Source organism: Eretmochelys imbricata, chromosome 14 (genome assembly GCF_965152235.1).
Source record: "Eretmochelys imbricata isolate rEreImb1 chromosome 14, rEreImb1.hap1, whole genome shotgun sequence".
Classification (NCBI taxonomy): Eukaryota; Metazoa; Chordata; order Testudines; family Cheloniidae; genus Eretmochelys; species Eretmochelys imbricata.
The window spans coordinates 15,931,610-15,949,504 of record NC_135585.1 but is presented as its reverse complement, the minus strand read 5'-3'; the positions used below and the strand labels follow the sequence as shown (position 1 = coordinate 15,949,504).

At 47.9% G+C, this 17,895-nt stretch overlaps 1 protein-coding gene across 7 annotated transcripts in view; it reads left to right on the top strand.

Moving 5' to 3' along the window:
* The window catches only part of FBF1 (Fas binding factor 1), a 38,006-nt gene that overhangs the window by 11,661 nt on the left and 8,450 nt on the right, over nt 1–17,895 (top strand). For 6 of the 7 annotated variants that reach the window (XM_077833223.1, XM_077833224.1, XM_077833226.1 and 3 more), the window contains 15 exons: nt 13–146; nt 1,706–1,808; nt 1,940–2,383; nt 3,652–3,729; nt 5,352–5,446; nt 8,030–8,079; nt 9,056–9,103; nt 9,234–9,389; nt 11,529–11,629; nt 12,150–12,356; nt 13,035–13,142; nt 13,938–14,077; nt 14,813–14,931; nt 16,081–16,203; nt 17,233–17,418. In XM_077833223.1, coding sequence (XP_077689349.1) covers nt 13–146; nt 1,706–1,808; nt 1,940–2,383; nt 3,652–3,729; nt 5,352–5,446; nt 8,030–8,079; nt 9,056–9,103; nt 9,234–9,389; nt 11,529–11,629; nt 12,150–12,356; nt 13,035–13,142; nt 13,938–14,077; nt 14,813–14,931; nt 16,081–16,203; nt 17,233–17,418 — 2,092 coding nt within the window. The remainder of the gene's footprint in view (nt 1–12; nt 147–1,705; nt 1,809–1,939; nt 2,384–3,651; nt 3,730–5,351; nt 5,447–8,029; nt 8,080–9,055; nt 9,104–9,233; nt 9,390–11,528; nt 11,630–12,149; nt 12,357–13,034; nt 13,143–13,937; nt 14,078–14,812; nt 14,932–16,080; nt 16,204–17,232; nt 17,419–17,895) is intronic. The other variant, XM_077833228.1, reaches the window with a different exon arrangement.

Here is a 17,895-nt window from a genome sequence, read left to right as displayed (position 1 = left end):
GCCCTCTGGCAGGGAAGAGCCCCGCCCTGCCCGCTCCAAGCTGGAGGAGTTGTTGGGAAGTGGGACCGCAGCCAAACTTCTGGAGCAACCGACCACAGGAGAACGCAAGGAGTTCAAACTGGATACAAAATACCAACAGCAACCTGGTGAGTAAAGCCAGAAGCTTGCCGGTTTAGCAACACTGTGGAGGGTGGCAATTTTTTGGTATGTTGCTATACTGGTAAAAGCACTAGCATAGACAGTTATACCAGCATAAAAAAGCTTTTGCGGGCATAGGGTATTTTGCTCAGGGAACTAGTATAAGCTATACCAGCAAAAGCACTTTCATGACTGTCGGTCTGCATTCACACTGGGAGGGTGTGACATACCCAGGGTATAATCTAGACTAATGAATAGCTATGTCACCCCTGCTCTCTGACCTGGCGTGCCTTTCACATTGCTTTGCTGCTGTCGCTTCCAGTCTGGAGTGCTCCCAAACAGCCTCCAGCATGTAAATTACTCCCAGCTACATCTGCCGGTGAGTAACTGCAGCCAAACAGCCACGCCTGGGCTCATACCAGCTCTGGGTGTAGTACAGGATGACCCCAACTCACTCCCAGTTAGATAAAACAGTAAAACAAAGGCATTAACTACAAAGAGAGAAAAGGAGTACTTGTGGCACCTTAGAGACTAACCAATTTATTTGAGCATAAGCTTTCCTGAGCTACAGCTCACTTCATCGGATGCATCCGATGAAGTGAGCTGTAGCTCACGAAAGCTTATGCTCAAATAAATTGGTTAGTCTCTAAGGTGCCACAAGTACTCCTTTTCTTTTTGCAAATACTGACTAACACAGCTGTTACTCTGAAACCTACAAAGAAAGAGATTTTCAGTGAATAAAGCAATGAGGCGTAGAAGCCAGAAATGGTTACATGAAAAGTAAAGTTAAAATGTAACCAGTGCCTAACCAAGCAACCTATGTTAAATTAGAAGCAAAGTTTTTCTCGCCACATGCGCTCAAGTCTTACTGGCCAAACTTCTTAGGTCTGGACCCCTTCTTCGGTTTAATGGCTGCTTCCTTTGTCTCTTCTTGTGCGGTGAATCAATGAGCAGAGAGGAGAGGGTACCTTGGGGGGCTTATTCCTCCTTTTTATAGTGTCAGTCCCTCTCTTGGAAAACATTTCCTGCTGAGATTCAGGAGACAGAGTGTCTACATGTAAGGATGTTTCCTGCTGGTTTTCCCCACCTGTTTGAACTCCCTTTGTCTCTCTTCCTGCTTGATGACTCTGTTTACTGCTTAAAGGCAAATGAAGCAGAGCACACATTCCTTTGTTTGAGACAGACCGGTTTGCTAACCTCAGTTTGGAACATATGTTAATAACAGCTTACAGGAAAATCTGATAACTTCACATACAATGTTGCCACACATATTTTATCAAGTCAATATTGACCAGCAAATTATGAGTCTTCAAATGACACCTTACAAGACGTACCTTGTACAAAGATAGTTACAGTAGGGTGTGGGCATGGGGTACATTCTGTGGGGGTTTGCCAGCATAGCAAGACCAATATAGCTAGACAAGCCAACTTTTGTAGTTTAGGCAGGGCCTAAGTGAATTACAATGAAACTCCCATACAACAGACAAAAGCGAGAGCATGTGAGTGTGTACTGATGCAGCCTGCTTGCCTACTGCAGACTGACTTTAGTCTCCACTTGTCTAAACAGATAAGGAAAACATTTGGGACAATGAGGATTTCACCTTCGGAGCCTACCAGCCCACCCTGGCCTCCACACCCGAGGGCCGGCGGTCAAGACGACAATCTGTCAGGTATGTGTTTTATATCTGATGCCTGCCTGTGTCTGCCGCACTAACCACTGGGCCATGTTGCCTCCCAGCAGGGAGCTGCCGAAGTCCTAGCACACTCAGCTTTGTGTGTTCATCTCTCTCTTCCGTTGCAGGTTTTCAGCAGAGAATATCAATGAACTGAAAATGGACCAAAGGTCCAAACCAACCACTCCAGCCATCACGAGCCCCATGCGAGGCAGTAAGACTGGCGCTGACTGGCTGGGCTTGAAAGATGAGGACTTTATCGATTTGGACCCTCCATCTCTAGCCAAGGACGCCGCCAAAGGTAGTCCCGCGGCAGCCCCTTTGAACAAGCCATCCAGCTCCTCAGCCACCAAGCAGCCCAGTCCAGCCAGCCAGCTCCTTCCTGGGACAAAGCCAGCTGCAGAGGAAGCAGCAGCTAAACCCAGACCACTTGAGGAGGAGGAGGATAGCTGGCTGAATAACGCCTTGTCTCGAAAAAAATCCCAGGTGCAGGGGAAGGTCCAGGAGAAAAGGGCTGGGGCCTCGGGCTCCCTGAGACAGGACAACGAGGTGGACCCCATTACTGTTACCAGGTAAAGACATGCCAGTGGGCTGCTTTTCAGAGGTCTAGAGCTCCTGAAGCTCCCACTGGCTTCACTGGGAGGTCGCTAGTGCTCAGCACCTCTGAAAATCTGGGCCATTTTTAAGGGCCTAACTTTAGGCACCCAAGTGTGACTATTTTTGCCTACAGAAATAGAGCTGGGATAAGAACGTAGGATTTCCTAGCTTCCAGGTCAATTTGGAGTCCAGACCGTGCTGCCTTTCATTTCAGCTGCAATGGACATTATGCAGGCTGCCATTGTAACTGTGTAAAGGCTACAGTGATTTACTTTGGGAAGCCTGGGACAATGATCCAGAAGCCACCAAAAATTCAAACCAATTTTGTTTTCTGCCTTTTCCATGATTCAATAACTCTTGCCCTTAACTTGTAAGTTACAAGCAAAGTCCCTCCACCCTTCTTCAGTTATATGATCCTAGTCGCTATGATAATATAAATAATAATATTAACAATGAGCATGAAAAAATTATAAGAAAACTAAGGAAATTCCCAGGCAAAATCTTCGTGAACATAGAGTTAAGGCTGAGAACAAATTGGCTATGGCTTGTGCTTCCCAAAGCAGGACTGATGAGTATAATTAGGAAGAGCCTGTCAGACAAAAGTGAGGTATCTTGGTAGCTTATAGTCACAGTTTACTGTTGTGTGCATTTGCTCCTTCAGCCTTTGAAATTAAGGACAAATCTACACTGCGAAATTAAGTTGATTTAATTTACGTTGACGCAGAGCCACCGCAGTAATTAAATTGTTTTTGTATGTCCACGCTAACTCCTTCTGTTAGTGGTGTGTGTCCTCACCAGGAGCGCTTGCTCCGGCTGTCAGTGTGGGGCACTGACAGCCGGAACAGTCTGATGTAAGCAACACAGTGTCTAAACTGACACTGCATCGACCTAAGCGCTGCTGCTCTCACGGAGGTGGAGTTATTAAGTTGGTGTAGTGGGCAACTGACATCGGCGGGAGCAACATTGTAGTGTAGACGCTTACAGAGTTAGGTCAATATAAGCTGCCTTACATCAACCTAACTCTGTAGTGTAGATCAGGCCTAAATGTTTCAAACCAAGTGAATGCTGAATACTTCCATAGCTCTGTTAGGAGGAAGAGATTGCTTTTGACAGAAGGGAGACCTTCACTGTCTTTGAGGTTGCAAGATACAGTTGTAGCTGACACTGGAGGATTGTGGCCCCCATCACTGTCAATTTATATTAAGATTCTTTGCTCTTTCATATAAGTGACTCTTGTTTTCAGCCAACAAGCTCCCTCCGTGAGAGAGCCTCAGCGGTCTGCTGTCCCAGAAGATAAGTCCACCAGGATGGAAGACTCAGGGTATGTCTTCACTATAGCTATACCTGCTAATCTGCCTTTTCAACAGGAACTGCTGAAATGAATTAAAACGGTGTCAGACGTGAGAGTGTTGGGGGTTGAAATGTGGTAAATAAAAAACAATTATTTAAAAAAAATTTAAAATAGTTTTTTTATTTAAATCGGATTTTTAAACTTAAATCAGATGTTTTTGATTTAGGTTAAATGCATATTTTTTAAAATAAACCTATTCAAAATTAAATGTGAAACTGATCATTTATGTTAATTCCTAAACTTCTTATAATTTATTAAAATTATTTAAATTAAATACAGACATAATTAAGCAATACATGTGTGTTGTCAAATTTTAAAGAAAGATCACTGAACCGGTGGAAGTCACTGGCTAAGAGCATGGAACCAGAGTTTGTTGAAGTGCTAAACCAGCTTTTGACAGCAGTGTAGCCTCTTCTGCATGTGCAGAGAGAATATTTTCTTCATTTCAGATTATTCAACTAGTTTAGTTCAATGACTGGTTCATTCAAAGTTAAGAAACTTTCAACTTTTTGGAGTTGAAAAAACAGAAAACTTGCTTTCCTCTTTCAATGTAGGAATAAAAACTAGGTGTTAAGACTATGAGATCTACTAGTTCTAAAATCTTGCAGGACATGGTGACCAGAAACAATCAACTGAATTCTCAAAATACAGATATTACTTGCTTTGTTTCATAAATTAGTTAGTTTGAAATGCAAACTGTTGTGATAAACTTTTTTTCTTATGTATCCAACACATTTAAGGTCATTTTATTAAATTAAAACCAATTAAAATTTCTGGTTTTGTACATTTTTAATTAAATTTAAATTTTCATCCAAACAGAGCTTGAGACAAATCACAAGTAAAAAATTAATCATCAGCTAATAAATAAGTAATGCCTCATTCACCATTTTCTAACATAATAAAGAAATGTAAAAATTAAGACTCTCTGAATAAATGGAAGTTTAAGCTGTATAATTGCTTAACTAAATATGTACAGATATAGTGCATCCTCCTGCGTGGCAAAAAGAAGCACCAAATTCAGAGTCAAGTCTATACAATTCAATATGTTTTAATGGTTACCAACCAATGAGAATCAACTTCTCTTTAGGAAAATAATGAAAAATTACAAATGTAAAACATAATTAAAATCAATTATTTAAATCAAAGTTTCCTGCGTGCTCTGATATAAATGGATGATTTAAATTACTTTGATTTTCTGGTTACTTATCTAAATCATTTTGATTTAAGTCAGTCCATGACTGCCTGAGGGTAGGCAGGAAGAGAACTTTGTGGTGGCTTTTGATTGTTATAAATCCGTGATGTGCGTGAACAGTGAGATCGGGTGCAGTATGTTTTAAAGAAAAATCACCTTGGATTGACAACTCCAACTTTTGACCTTTGAACACCCTCCCCCTTTGTGACTCCACGTGCAGGAATCCATATGCCTGGTGCTGTACAAAACTGCTGACCGGATGTTTTGTGAAACACTCTTCTTACAAAAGCTATGCATGTTAACTGGAAAATACCCCTTTAATCTCTCTTTCCCCATACGCCCTGCAATGAGGCTATATAATAGCATTCCTAGTTACTTATCTACTCTATGCATCCCACAGGTATCCTGGTCCATGGCTAACCACTCAGAAACAAGCCTCATCTCTTACATCTGAGTCCAGGAAAGGGGCACCTCCTGGAGACACCAGTCACGCCGGTATGTTTCACATCCCAAATCGTCCCACGCACTGTTGACGCACCTAGCTGAGTGATCAGGAGCCAGAGAGAGACATTGTGTAACCTGGAGGATTCCCAAATTCTACTCTCTCTCCCAGGATGAGAAGTACAAAGTTGTATCTTTTAAAGTGAAATGATCTCTGCATCATTGCCCTTGAAGGTGAGATGAAAATGGGGAAAAGATGGGCCTAGCAAGGTTTCCAGGTCGTGTATCAAAAAGGTTTCATTACGAAATCTGAAAAGTCCAAACGTATTTGCTGTGATGTCTGTAGGGACCCTTGAGGCTTGCCCACAATTGAATGGTAGACGAATGTGTGGTTGATCACATGTTCGTATTCTCTCTCTGTCAGCTGGAAGGGGTCAGATCCCCACAGGTCTCAGCCCCCTGCCATCCCCACACTCTCTGAGTGTGGACAGAGTCCTCTCCAATTACAGCCCCTGGATGCTAGTTTAGTGTCTGGCATTGCTTCTTTCCATCACCCCTCTGGTCTTGAGGAAGGGCCAGACCTGAGCAGCCATGCTTTCCTTGACACGCTAGCAGTAGGATAACTAGTCCTCAGCCTTCCTCAGTCACCTCTGCTCTTCATCCTCCTCTTCCACAATCCTCTCACCTCCTTGGATTACCCTACCTAAACATTCAACCTCATCCCTTCACTGCTTTGTATCCCAGTGTTAGCCCGTTAGGGTATGTCTACACAGCAAAGAAAAACCCACAGCTGTCCTGTGCCAGCCGACTCAGGCTCACGGGGCTTGGGCTGCAGGGCTGTGTTAATGCTGTGTAGACACCTGGGCTCTGGCTGGAGTCCAGGTTCTAGGACCCTGCAATGAAACAGCCCCACAGCCTTAGCTGAGTTGGCTGGCACGGGCCAGCCGCGGGTGTCTAGTTGCTGTGAAGACATACCCTCGTTGTCCTACGCACCCCCAGTCCAAGGACGCGGGGACATGGGTAACCATCAGCCATCTGCAGCCACTACCTGTTATTCCCATCTCAGTTCCAGCTGTTACAGAGCACTGCCCCCTGTTGGCGCATATGTGTAACTTTTTCTCCATTAAATATACATCTGATGAAGTGAGCTGTAGCTCACGAAAGCTCATGCTCAAATAAATTGGTTAGTCTCTAAGGTGCCACAAGTCCTCCTTTTCTTTTTAGTAGAACCTCAGCGTTACGAACACCTCGGAAATGGAGGTTGTTCGTAACTCTGAAATGTTCATAACTGTGAACAAAACATTATGATTCTTTCAAAAGTTTACAACTGAGCATTGACTTAACACAGCTTTGAAACTTTACTATGCAGAAGAAAAATGCTGCTTTTAACCATCTTAATTTAAATGAAATAAGCACAAGAAACAGTTTCCTTACCTTGCCAAATCTTTTTTTAAACTTTCCCTTTATTTTTTTAGTAGTTTACATTTAACACAGTACTGTACAGTATTTGTGTTCTGGGGTTTTTTTGTCTCTGCTGGTGCCCAATTATGTACTTCCAGTTCCAAATGAGGTGTGTGGTTGACCGGTCAGTTGGTAACTCTGGTGTTCGTAATGCTGAGGTACTACTGTATTAAAAGAGATTGGACATTATGCAGTCGGGAGGTAGCAGACAGGGGCCTCAGTGGTGTGTCAAAGGGATGACATCAAAGCCAATGGGGGTGGGAGACAATTAGGTGTCCAGGTGATGTTGGGTTGGAGCCTGGAAAGAGCACATAACATGAAGGGTTCAAAGCAAATGCATGTGGTTAGTTGTGTGACTTAAGGGTAGCTGTGCAGGCAGTGGGAGGCAGATGCTGGTGGGAGCCAGATGCCCCTTTCTCTTGCTACTGGCAGAGGGCTGGCACGTCGCAGAGGAAACGCACTGGGCTTGCGCGTGGAGGATGATGATGTCCTCTCTTTCCAGCTGGTTGTCTCACATGAGGTCAATAATCTGCCTCCTGTTTGGAGGGTGAGCACCATGATGAGGCTGGCCAAGCAGGAAGGAATTCGAGGGGGGTGCAGAAATGGTGGCCCTTGGGTTAGAAGGGAAGAGCTTGCTGACCGGGCCAGGACCTGCACTACATGCCTGGGTCCCTGGAAGCAAGTAGTATGGCCTGATTTCCTAGAGGTGCTGAGCACTTGCGGGTCTTAGTGATTTTGGTGTGGGATGTGAATGAAAATCAGGCCAGTGCTGCATATCGAGCACCTGCCATGTGTCAGTCCATATGCACGGAGTAGAAATCTGTCCCAGTCAGCTCCTTGGCAGGGATGCAGCAAGGCAGGTGAAGGGACGAATGCGCATAAAGCATTCAAGGAGGCACTTGTGGGGTCCAAGGGTTTCATTAAAGATGCATCTTTCTTTAGTGCCCAGAGGACCTTCCAGCCCCTCTGCCCATGTGGTCTGGAGTACCTGCCCCCCACTGCTTCAGTGGCTGGAGCGCTTATGACACTAGCATGTCCTCATCATGCTGAAGCAGCACACTTATGGAAGGGCTTCATTTATTTCTGCCAGGCTTCCAATGCTACTGTCTCCCTGAAAATGCCTAAGTCCACTGCCATGTCTGAGTGTTAAATGTGTTGAATTTTCTCCACCTGCAGCTTCTCTCCAAGGACATCCAGAGGGTCTGGGGTTTTCCACACTAACTCCGGTAGGTGTGAGATGCTACAACACCGATCATGGTGTATTGGGGATAATACACCCCTACCTGTACAGTCATTTTTCAGTGGCTAAAGTGCAGGAATTGGGAGTGGGAAGTGGGAATCGGGAGTCTGCGTTCTGCTCCCTGCTGTCTCACTGATTAGCTAATGTGACCTAGGGCAAGTCACTTCTATTTCCCCATGCCTCAGTTTCTTCAGCAGTAGAAGGGGTGAAATAACACTCCCTTATTTCCTTTCCAGGGGTCCTGTGAGGTTTTAAGTAGGGTTTACAAAATGCTTTGAGGCCCTTCACTAGAAGTGCTCAGAATACATTTGTGAGTGTAGTAATTAATAATGAGACTTGAATTCTAGCTAATTATTGGGTTTTACATTGCCAGGTTTTCTTAGTTTTGAGGTGAAAGGACTGTGTGTGTGTGTGTGTGTGTGTGTGTGTGTGTGTGCAATTGAAGGGGGAAAATTATCAAAGCTTTTAAAAAGGAGTGCGTCCTGGAATCCTTACTTAGCTTTCAAGACCTCACTGAGAAGCCGAAGCTGGACCTTCTGGGTCCTTTTCATTTCCTGCCCTTCATTATGGGGGGTTGGGGGGTGTATGTTTTAATTAAAAAGAATTGATCCTATTACTCCTGAGTCTATCTCCAGCAATAAGACCGAACTAAACTCCGAGTCTGTTCCATTGCCTGCTCTGGGGCAGGTTGGAAGTCTCCTGTCCTGTCCATGCTGCCTTCTGGGGCAGGACCCTTTGGAGGTTTCATAGAGAGGTATTCTTCTGGAAGAAAGGATCCAGATTTGCAGTGGGGTAAGATCAGAGAAGGACTGGCAAGCCTGGAGGAGGGGCGCAAAGTAGGACCAGAATTAGTGGCAGCCATTGTAGGGGTTTCCCAGGCTCAGTAGAGTTAAGATGTTCCCCACAGGGGTGGAGGCCTTTAAGAGGAGAAGGTGGCTGAGCTTTTCCCTGTTTCATTGCAGGTTGCCCTGTCTGGGGCTCCTCTCCAGCAGGTTCTACTGCCGCAGCAGGTGAGGACAGGGCGTGGCTTCTGCAGAGGAGGACACTGCATCCTGCTGGGCTGACAGGGTGCTTCTGCCACTCTTCATTCTAAAAGGGCTTGGTTTTGTCTCCCCACCCCTCGGTGCTCTCCCCTTGCAGCTCCTGCAGGCCGAGCCCCTGGCCCTGAGCTTGCTGAACGCCAGTGAGTACGAGAAGAGGCCGGTGGCTTTGCAGGCACAGCTGAGGGAGAATGCAGCAAGGCACCAGGCGGAACTGCTGAGTGCCCAGACTCGTCTCGCCGAGCTGGAGAGCCAGGTGAGGGACCCAGCCTGCTGGGCTGAGGGCAGAGGCAGGATTGGTCTCTCTGTATTCGCACCAGTCTTGCCACTGGGGCCAAGCTAGGAGTGATTGTACTGGGCTGTGATAGTAACAGTTAGGAAGGAAATACCTGGGCTCCAAAGGGCAGCAGGATTAGGGGTGCCAGAGACATGGGGTAACAGAGGGTCTGTCTGCTGAGGTACAGTCTGCTGAGGGCCACAGAGAGGGCTCACAGAGATGTTCAAGCCACACCCCTCCTAGTAAAGCCTCAAGATTCCTGCTTTCTGTGCATACCTGCTGGCTGCCACCCAGTGAGCTATCCCTGCACTAAGGGTGAATGCTGATGTCCTCCATGTGTACTGGTTTGCTCTGTGGGGACCTGACTGCAAGCCAGCCGACATCCCTCAGGGTACAGTCCGGACTGTTGAACCACTGGGTCCCTTTAACTCTCCAGCCCGGGTGCCTTTTACGCTGCCTTGCTAATGACAAGCAGCCTCTGCAGGCTATGCTCACACACAGCCATTAGCATGGATGCTCTCCCAGACACTCACAAACTACATACAGGGCAAATTCCCCAGCTTTGTACCCCAGGAATGTGTTTCTTGCACTGCTCAGTCCCCACCCCCACCCCCCGCTCCCAAACAGTGCAAGCTCATGGAAAGTCCATCATTCCATCAAAGGGAATGGTTATGCACCAGCCCTTGTTAACCTGAGTAGAGATTCTCCAAACACTTCAATCAAAATATGCTGGTTTAGGTAAAAGAATAAAACAAGTTCATTAACTAGAGAAAGATAGATTTTAAGTGAGTATAAAGGGTAAAGGCATAAAAGTCAGAATTGGTTACAAAAGAAATAAGAGAAACACGCAAGCTATTTCCTGACTTAAATGTTACCAAGCTAAACAAGATTTGAAAGCAAAAGGATTTCTCTGACCCAAAACTTTCAGCAGCCCATGCTGACTGGAAAGCCTTCCAGGTTGGACCACTCCCCTCAGTGCAGTGATGGTGCTTTGTCTTTCAAATGATCTTGCTACCATGAGCAGAGATTAGGAGCGGAGAGGTAGCCAGATGCCTTTTCCCCCCCTGTTATTATATCCTGACCCTTTTCACTGGAAAAGTCCTTGCTGGTGTAACACCAACAGACCCCAGTCGTCGGCAGGCGGGATCAAACCTGGGGCCTCTGGAGCTTAGTGCACAAATTTCTACCACATGAGCTAAAAGCCAACTGGCTGTTACCAGACTCATTTTATCTCTCTCTCTAAGTGGTCTCGGTGCCACTAGATGGGACAGACTACCACATCCAGAAGGTATGTGGGTTACATACTTCCCCTAGCTGAGGAAGCAGGTCCCGAGCTTCAGAGTCTCCCCAGTTGAAATCCCGGATGAGCCCCCGCTTGTAACACTGACAGACCCTGGTCATCAGTGGGTGGAATCTAACCTGGGATCTCTGGAGCTTAGTGCATGAGCCTCTACCACATGAGCTAAAAGCCAACTGGCTGTTAGCTAAGGCTGTAAAGCAGACTTGTTCGTTTTTTTCTCTCTCTCTCTCCATCTATCGAAGTGGTCTTGGTTCCACGAGATGGGACAGAACACCACACCCAGGAGGTGTGTGGGTTACACTGGGACAGGGAGCCATGTAGCTCTATTGCGTACGTGCCCTGCCAGCTGTCCTGCAGAGGAACTGTAAATGCTTTGTTTATAACTCCCCTGCTGGTGAATTTCTAATTGAACAAGTAATGGCCTTTTAGCACCTGGCTGGCATGCTTCAGAGTCTGAAAGTGATGGTCTCAAGGAGGAACTGTTCCCATTATGTGGCATTAATTCAGATGGCATCAAGAACTACAGTATCGAGTTACCCAGCACTACAGTATATTTCAGTAACAATCCTAAGTAAAATCTCATAGCTCCATGTACAATAACCCCATGTACAACGCTGATACACAAATTTAACATGACAATGATGTGCAGTAGATTATGCATTTTCAAATGATACCTCACAATGCATACTTTGTACAAAATATATCCTCATCCTATAGAATTGGTGAGCTTGGGTTCCAGGGTGTCACATGGGGTACAGTGTCTCACCCCAGCCAAGAAGGGGGTTTTTTTAGCTCATCTTGGTGACTTTCCACATCAGGTGCGGAAGCTGGAGCTGGAGAGGAATCAGCAGAAGTTGCTCCTGGAGAGTCTACAGCAGCGTCATGAGGAAGACTTGGAACTCGTTGACAATGCACACAGGTATCGTGGGCCTCCACCCCAGGGACATGCACACCAGGGACATGGACCTTTGCCCCCGCACTCAGGGTCCTGCCTGATGCACAGCATACCTGGGGTGTGTAGTGCCCTGCTTACAGCAGTTGGCCCAGCTTATAGTTGGAGCAGGGGACCAGGCATCAGAGTGCTACTTCCAGATCTCCTGCTGACATGCCGTGTGACTTTGAGCACGACACTTCACAGCTCTGTGCCTCAGTTTCCCAACCTGTAAAAGGGGATTTGATCCCCTTTGTGAAGTGCTTTGAGATCTAGTGATGAAAAGCGCTATATAATATATATACAAAAATATAAAGAGCTGGGTATTATTATTTATTTACTGTTAAATCAGCAGCAGATACCTAAACTGGCACTTAAATTAGGGTCCTGCATTTTAAAGTTGGCCCCTAAGCATCATATTTCAGATCAGAACCACCCATTAGCACCCCAGCCCAGCAGGCACCATGCCAACAGCTCCTCCAGCCTCCGTGTGTCTCCTCGTGGGCAGGAGCCGTGTGAAGGTGATGGAGGAATCTTCCCGGCAGCGCGAGGCGAGGCTGCGGCAGGAGAACGAGGAACTGGCAGTGCAGTACCTGTCCCACTGCCAAGGCGCAGAGCGGGCCAAGTCAGAGCTCCTGGCACAGCAGCAGCGCAGGCTGGCAGAGCTGGAGCAGGAGAAGGTCCAGGAGGTGGAGAGGCTGCGGGAGCTGCAGCGGTAAGGAGGGCCGGGGAGGGGACAGCCAGCCTGGCAGGGGGCATCCGGGGTCCAAATTATTCTCCTCCCAAAGGGGCCAAAGCTCTTGGAATCCGTGTCCGAGCAGATGGGAAAATGGGCCCAGCTGGGATCGTGGTGTCAGGACAAGTCAGGCTTGTGCAATGGTGTGAAGAATAACCCCAGCCCTGGTGGGAAGCGATTAAAGGTTTGTCCCGATCTCCTGAGTTATTCAGCTAGCCACGAGCATTTGCATCTGCTTGTGAGGAGGCTGAATTACTCTCACCGGCAGGCAACAGGCCCCTGGGCACGGGCTCCAATGGCCTGCATCACCCGAGGCAGGTACGCCTGGGACTGTCACTGCACGGCACAGGGACCTGCACCTGCGTAGGGTCCTTTGGGCTGCACGGCCGTTATTTTCCCCCATCCACCCTTCTGCTCGTGCCTGGGCAGGAAGGAGCAGATTTCCTCTAGGAATGAGTTGTCTCCATGAGCTTACACAGTGACCATCCACAGTCGCCTGCAGCCGGGGGCCGAGATCAGCCGTTCAGCTCTCGCTGTGTGTTTCTCTGGGTTCTTGGCAACGAGGGCCGTGTGTCTGAGCACCGACTGCGGCATATGCGGCAGGGAACGTAAGTAACTAGATGTGGTTAACGGGCTCCTCCCCTCTGAGTCCTACAGGGCATCCATTCTGGAGATGCGCAAAGACCATGAAGAGCAGCTACAAAGGCTGAAACGACTGAAAGATCAGGAGATTGACGCGGTAACCAGTGCTACCTCCCATACCAGGTACCGGCTGCCACCCAGCATGGCCTCCTTCCCTTGGTCCTTCAGCTCCCCACCCGCCCACCATAGACCGTGATGGGAGGTTGGGTTCCTCTTCTGGTTCTGAAGGAGAAGAGCAAGCAGCTAAGTAGGTTGCTTCTTCCCTTCAGGGCTCAGAGAGTCTCTGAAAAACAGAGTTGCTACAGAGCTGGGATGCGCTCTCACGGCAAGCTCCATAAACCTGACAGCTGTCCATGGGACTGCTGGGGAATAGTCACACGCACCCAGACTCGACGGTCACAGTGGTCCCTTCTGGCCTTGGAATCTATGGGCATGGTCCCCAAGCGGAGGGCTGTCTGCAGGGGAAGTCAGGGCTGGGGTGCTGGGAGGAACCCAACCAGAGGGAGAACACCTGACGTCAATGATGTGTTTGCACAGAAGCCACTGGCTCAGCGAGTAAATTGCCCTCACCAACTCTCAAGCTCTGTCAGTCAATAAATGAGCTTTGTTTGAAGGACTCTGCGTTACCCCCGAGAAAAAGTAGCTCCTGTCCTTTGCTGCTACCGAGGGGAGGGGTTAACTGAGCAGGAGAGGTTCAGGACAAAGCTATCGTACCCACTCAAGCTCCTAGGCAAGGCAGTGCATATTTATTACCCAGGAAGCCACCCCTTGCCCTGGAGTTGGGCTCAAAATCTAAGGTTTTGTTTTAAAGTAAATCTTTCTAGCCCCTCATCACATGAAGATAACGTTGAAAACATGAACCCAGTGTGAACCGATGCAGCTACCACATAACTGTGGCCCTGCTCCTTCCTCTTGCAGGTCTTTGAACGGCATCATTGAGCAGATGGAGAAGTTTTCCAGTAACCTGAATGACCTCTCCTACAAGGTGGAGGCTACCCACCACAACACGTCGCAGGAGCTCGAGATTGGAGCCCGTCAGCGGGATGAACAGCTCAGGGGTACCTGCTTTTTATTTTTTCTAGCAATCACGGTCATGGTTATTTATTACAGTAGCAGCTAGGGGCCCCAACCTCAATCAGAGCCCCATTGTATGCACACACAGTCACTGCCCCCAAAGAACTTACAGTCCAAAAGGAGACGTGTGTTGTGGAAGCATCTAGGAGCCCTAATCACGGACCAGGTCCCATTGTGCTAGGCACTGTACAAACATAGAGCAAGATAATCTCTGCCCCATTTACACACAAGAAACTGAGGCACAGAGAGAGATTAAATGACTTGCCCAAAAGCACATAGGGAGTCTGTGGCAGAGAATTAGATCCAGATCCCTGTCCAGTGTTTTAATCACAAGATCATCCATCCGCTCCAGCAGATGTTCCCATCTGTGTGTCTCTTACGCCCTTACCTTTCTGAAAAGAACAATGGCTTGCCCAGGGCTGTACCTGAGCAAGACAACTGCACCAAAGATCCTCTGTGCTGAAAGCGGCTCCCCGGGAATGTCCTGTAGCCAGACAACACTCCCAGCGGAGGATCCATCCCAGCTAGCTGGGACTGAGGGTCAGTTCCCAGCTGTTGTAAACCAGCACAGCACCATTGGAGTGACACTGATTTAAACCAGCTGAAGATCCGGCCCTGCAACTTTTGTGGAAGACGGACACAGTGGTGGCTTGCGCTGGACTGTGGGATTAGCCTGTGAATGGCTGCAGTTTGCTGCACGGTGGTTTTTCTCCCCTCAGTGCTGCAGGACAGACTGACGCGGCAGCAAAGAGACATGGAGGAGGAGCGGAGCCGGCTGCAGGAGGTCATCGCTAAAATGGAGGCCAGGCTGAGTGAGCAAACTCGTCTCCTGGAGCAGGTGAGGCGAGGCCTACAACCTGTGTCTTCAGCCTGTGTTTGATTATGGCTCTGGCCGGGGGGCCTGCATGTTCTGTAGCCAATACGGGAACTCCCCTTAACCTACGGACAGCCATGGCGAGAGGCCAGGTTTTTTTTTCCACAGATGAAAAACTGTCTTCCTGTTTGGTGGGGGAAAAAATCAGGGCCGGGTCTGAACCTCCAAGGCTCAGGCCCTTCCCTGAAGTCAAAGAAAATAGAGGTGGTGGTGGAAAAATATCTGCTTCTGTCAAGGTTCCTTCTCCACTCTGAACTCTAGGGTACAGATGTGGGGACCTGCATGAAAACCTCCTAAGCTTACTTTTACCAGCTAAGGTTAAAACTTCCCCAAGGTACAAACTCTTTTACCCTTTGCCCTTGTACTTTTGCTGCCACCACCAAACGTCTAACCGGGTTTCTGGGAAAGAGTTGTTTGGAAACATCTTTCCCCCCCAAAATCCTCCCAACCCTTGCACCCCACTTCCTGGGGAAGGTTTGGTAAAAATCCTCACCAATTTGCATGGTGACCACAGACCCAAACCCTTGGATCTTAAGAGCAATGAAAAAGCATTCAGTTTCTGAAAAGAAGAATTTTAATAGAAGTAAAAAGAATCACCTCTGTAAAATCAGGATGATAAATACCTTACAGGGTAATTAGATTCAAAACATAGAGAATCCCTCTAGGCAAAACCTTAAGTTACAAAAAGACACAAAGACAGGAATATCCATTCCATTCACAACAGCTTAATTTCTCAGCCATTTAAAGAAATCATAATCTAACGCATATCTAGCTAGATTACTTACTAAATGCTAAGACTCCATTCCCTGTTCTGTCCCCGGCAAAAGCATCACCCAGACAGACCCAGACCCTTTGTTTTTATTTTTTCCCCCCTCCAGCTTTGAAAGTATCTTGTCTCCTCATTGGTCATTGTGGTCAGGTGCCAGTGAGGTTATCCTAGCTTCTTAACCCTTTACAGGTGAAAGGGTTTTTCCTCTGGCCAGGAGGGATTTTAAAGGTGTTTACCCTTCCCTTTATATTTATGACAGCTTCCGTTTAAGGCATGAATGGCCCATAGGCTCACGTAACCCATGCATTGCTTTGCCCCTACCCGCTGTTGTCTCCACACTCTAGGAACGCTGGAGGGTGACAGCAGAACAAGCCAAAGTGGAATCTCTACAGCGTTCGCTAGAGGAACAGCGGAGGGTGATAACCCAGCAGCTGACCATGGAGAGGGAAGAGCTGGAGCGGGCAAAGGTCAGGTGTCCTGATGTTTAACAAAGGTGATGGTCTCAAGGAGGAAGTATTCCCATTATGTAGCATTAATTCAGATGGCATCGAGGCCAGGAGAAAAATCCTTTTGCTGGCAAAAGAGCACAGGACAAAGGGCAAGATGGAAATAATAGATTTTAGCATAGCTCAGGGAGATTAACCTAATAGGAGTAGAAGATTTGGGGGCGGGAAAGCAGTTCCCCTTGGAGATTAACCGCTTGGGACTTCAGTGAGGCATCACGGTACCGTCAGCTTTACTTGGCAGTATCTTGCCCTCCTGCTCAATCAGAACCCTTAAGCCAGCATGTGAACCTGTCCGACTTCACTTGTCGCTCTTGGGCAAGGTGCATGTGCTCCTGGAGCTGGAACATTTCGTGTTTGCTGGGGTAGCACCTATCTGCTCTTCCCAGAGATGTGGCATGGTGATTGACAGCATGCATGACAGAGGCGGCGTCAGGATGGCATGAGGTCAGCAGGAAGGTGGTAGGCTTGTCTGGGTTTTGCAGACATTGATTGTTGCACAGAGTAACAATGACATGCACTAGGTCACGTGTGCGAGAGAAGCCACAGATTGTGGCTGAAGGCAGGAAAAAAATGTCAAGTGGAGGGTACTAGTCGCTCGGTACTTTTAAAATCCACTGCTGTAACGCTTCCCTCCTGGAAAGCACTCCCGTTTAAACTCAGTAGATGTCTGATAGAGACTTCACCAAAGGGTGGTGACATCTGTCACTACCTCTGCTTCATTGCTGTGTTGTGGGAACAGTGCAAAACCCTGCCCCACTAGTACAGAGAGGGGGTTCCACTGTCTGGATACAAGAATGTTACCCAATCCCCAGGAGCAGCAGCAGGAATCTTAGTAGCAAGAATCCTTTTCAGTCTGTAGAGCACCGTAAGGAGTCCCTTTTCCGCTTTTCCTGGTGGAAGGGGTACTCTCTGTGACCTCAAGCCAACCTTCCCTACATCTCTCTGGTTTGGAGGACTTGGTTGCATCTCTCTCATGCTTTGCTCCGGCAGAATGTCTTGCTGGAGGAGCAGAAGTCGGTCATGCAGAAGTGCGCGGAGGAGCGTCGAAAGCTCGCCATGGAGTGGTCGGAGTTCCATACCCAGCAGAAGCTGAGCAAGGAGCGGACAGAGCGTGACGTCGACCGCGCCCTGGAGATAGAGTCCCAGAGGGAATGTGCCATCATGACCCTGGCAAAGGTACCCCGGTGAAGCAAGTTCCCGTTTCAGTCCTTCAGGGCTTGAATTCAGCTTTGTCAGCTGATGGGTTAGAGCAGCTGGACAGACTGACAGAGCTTCGCTGACATGTTTCTTCCCCAGCCACTCAGTGATTCCACATGGTAACGATGTAAATTCCTTCCTGCATCCTCCCCCCTACCTCCATGTGGTCCCTGCTCCGCCCCCTTTGAGCATCACCATGGGGAAATCTCTCTCTCTCTCCTCAGGTATACAGATGATGGCAGTGTAAGAGCAGATCTCATTGTCGGAGTATTCTATAAATCGCTGGGTGGTGACTCGTAATTCAGTGCTAATATTATTACTGCTGACAAATTACCAGCACTGGTGCATGTTCTCGGCATCAGGGACGTAGCTGCTGGGGCAGGGAAGGAGGGGTGCAGTGTGTGGTGGTCTCCCACCCCACTAGCTGTGGGTTGTTGAGCAGCACAGCCGTCTCAG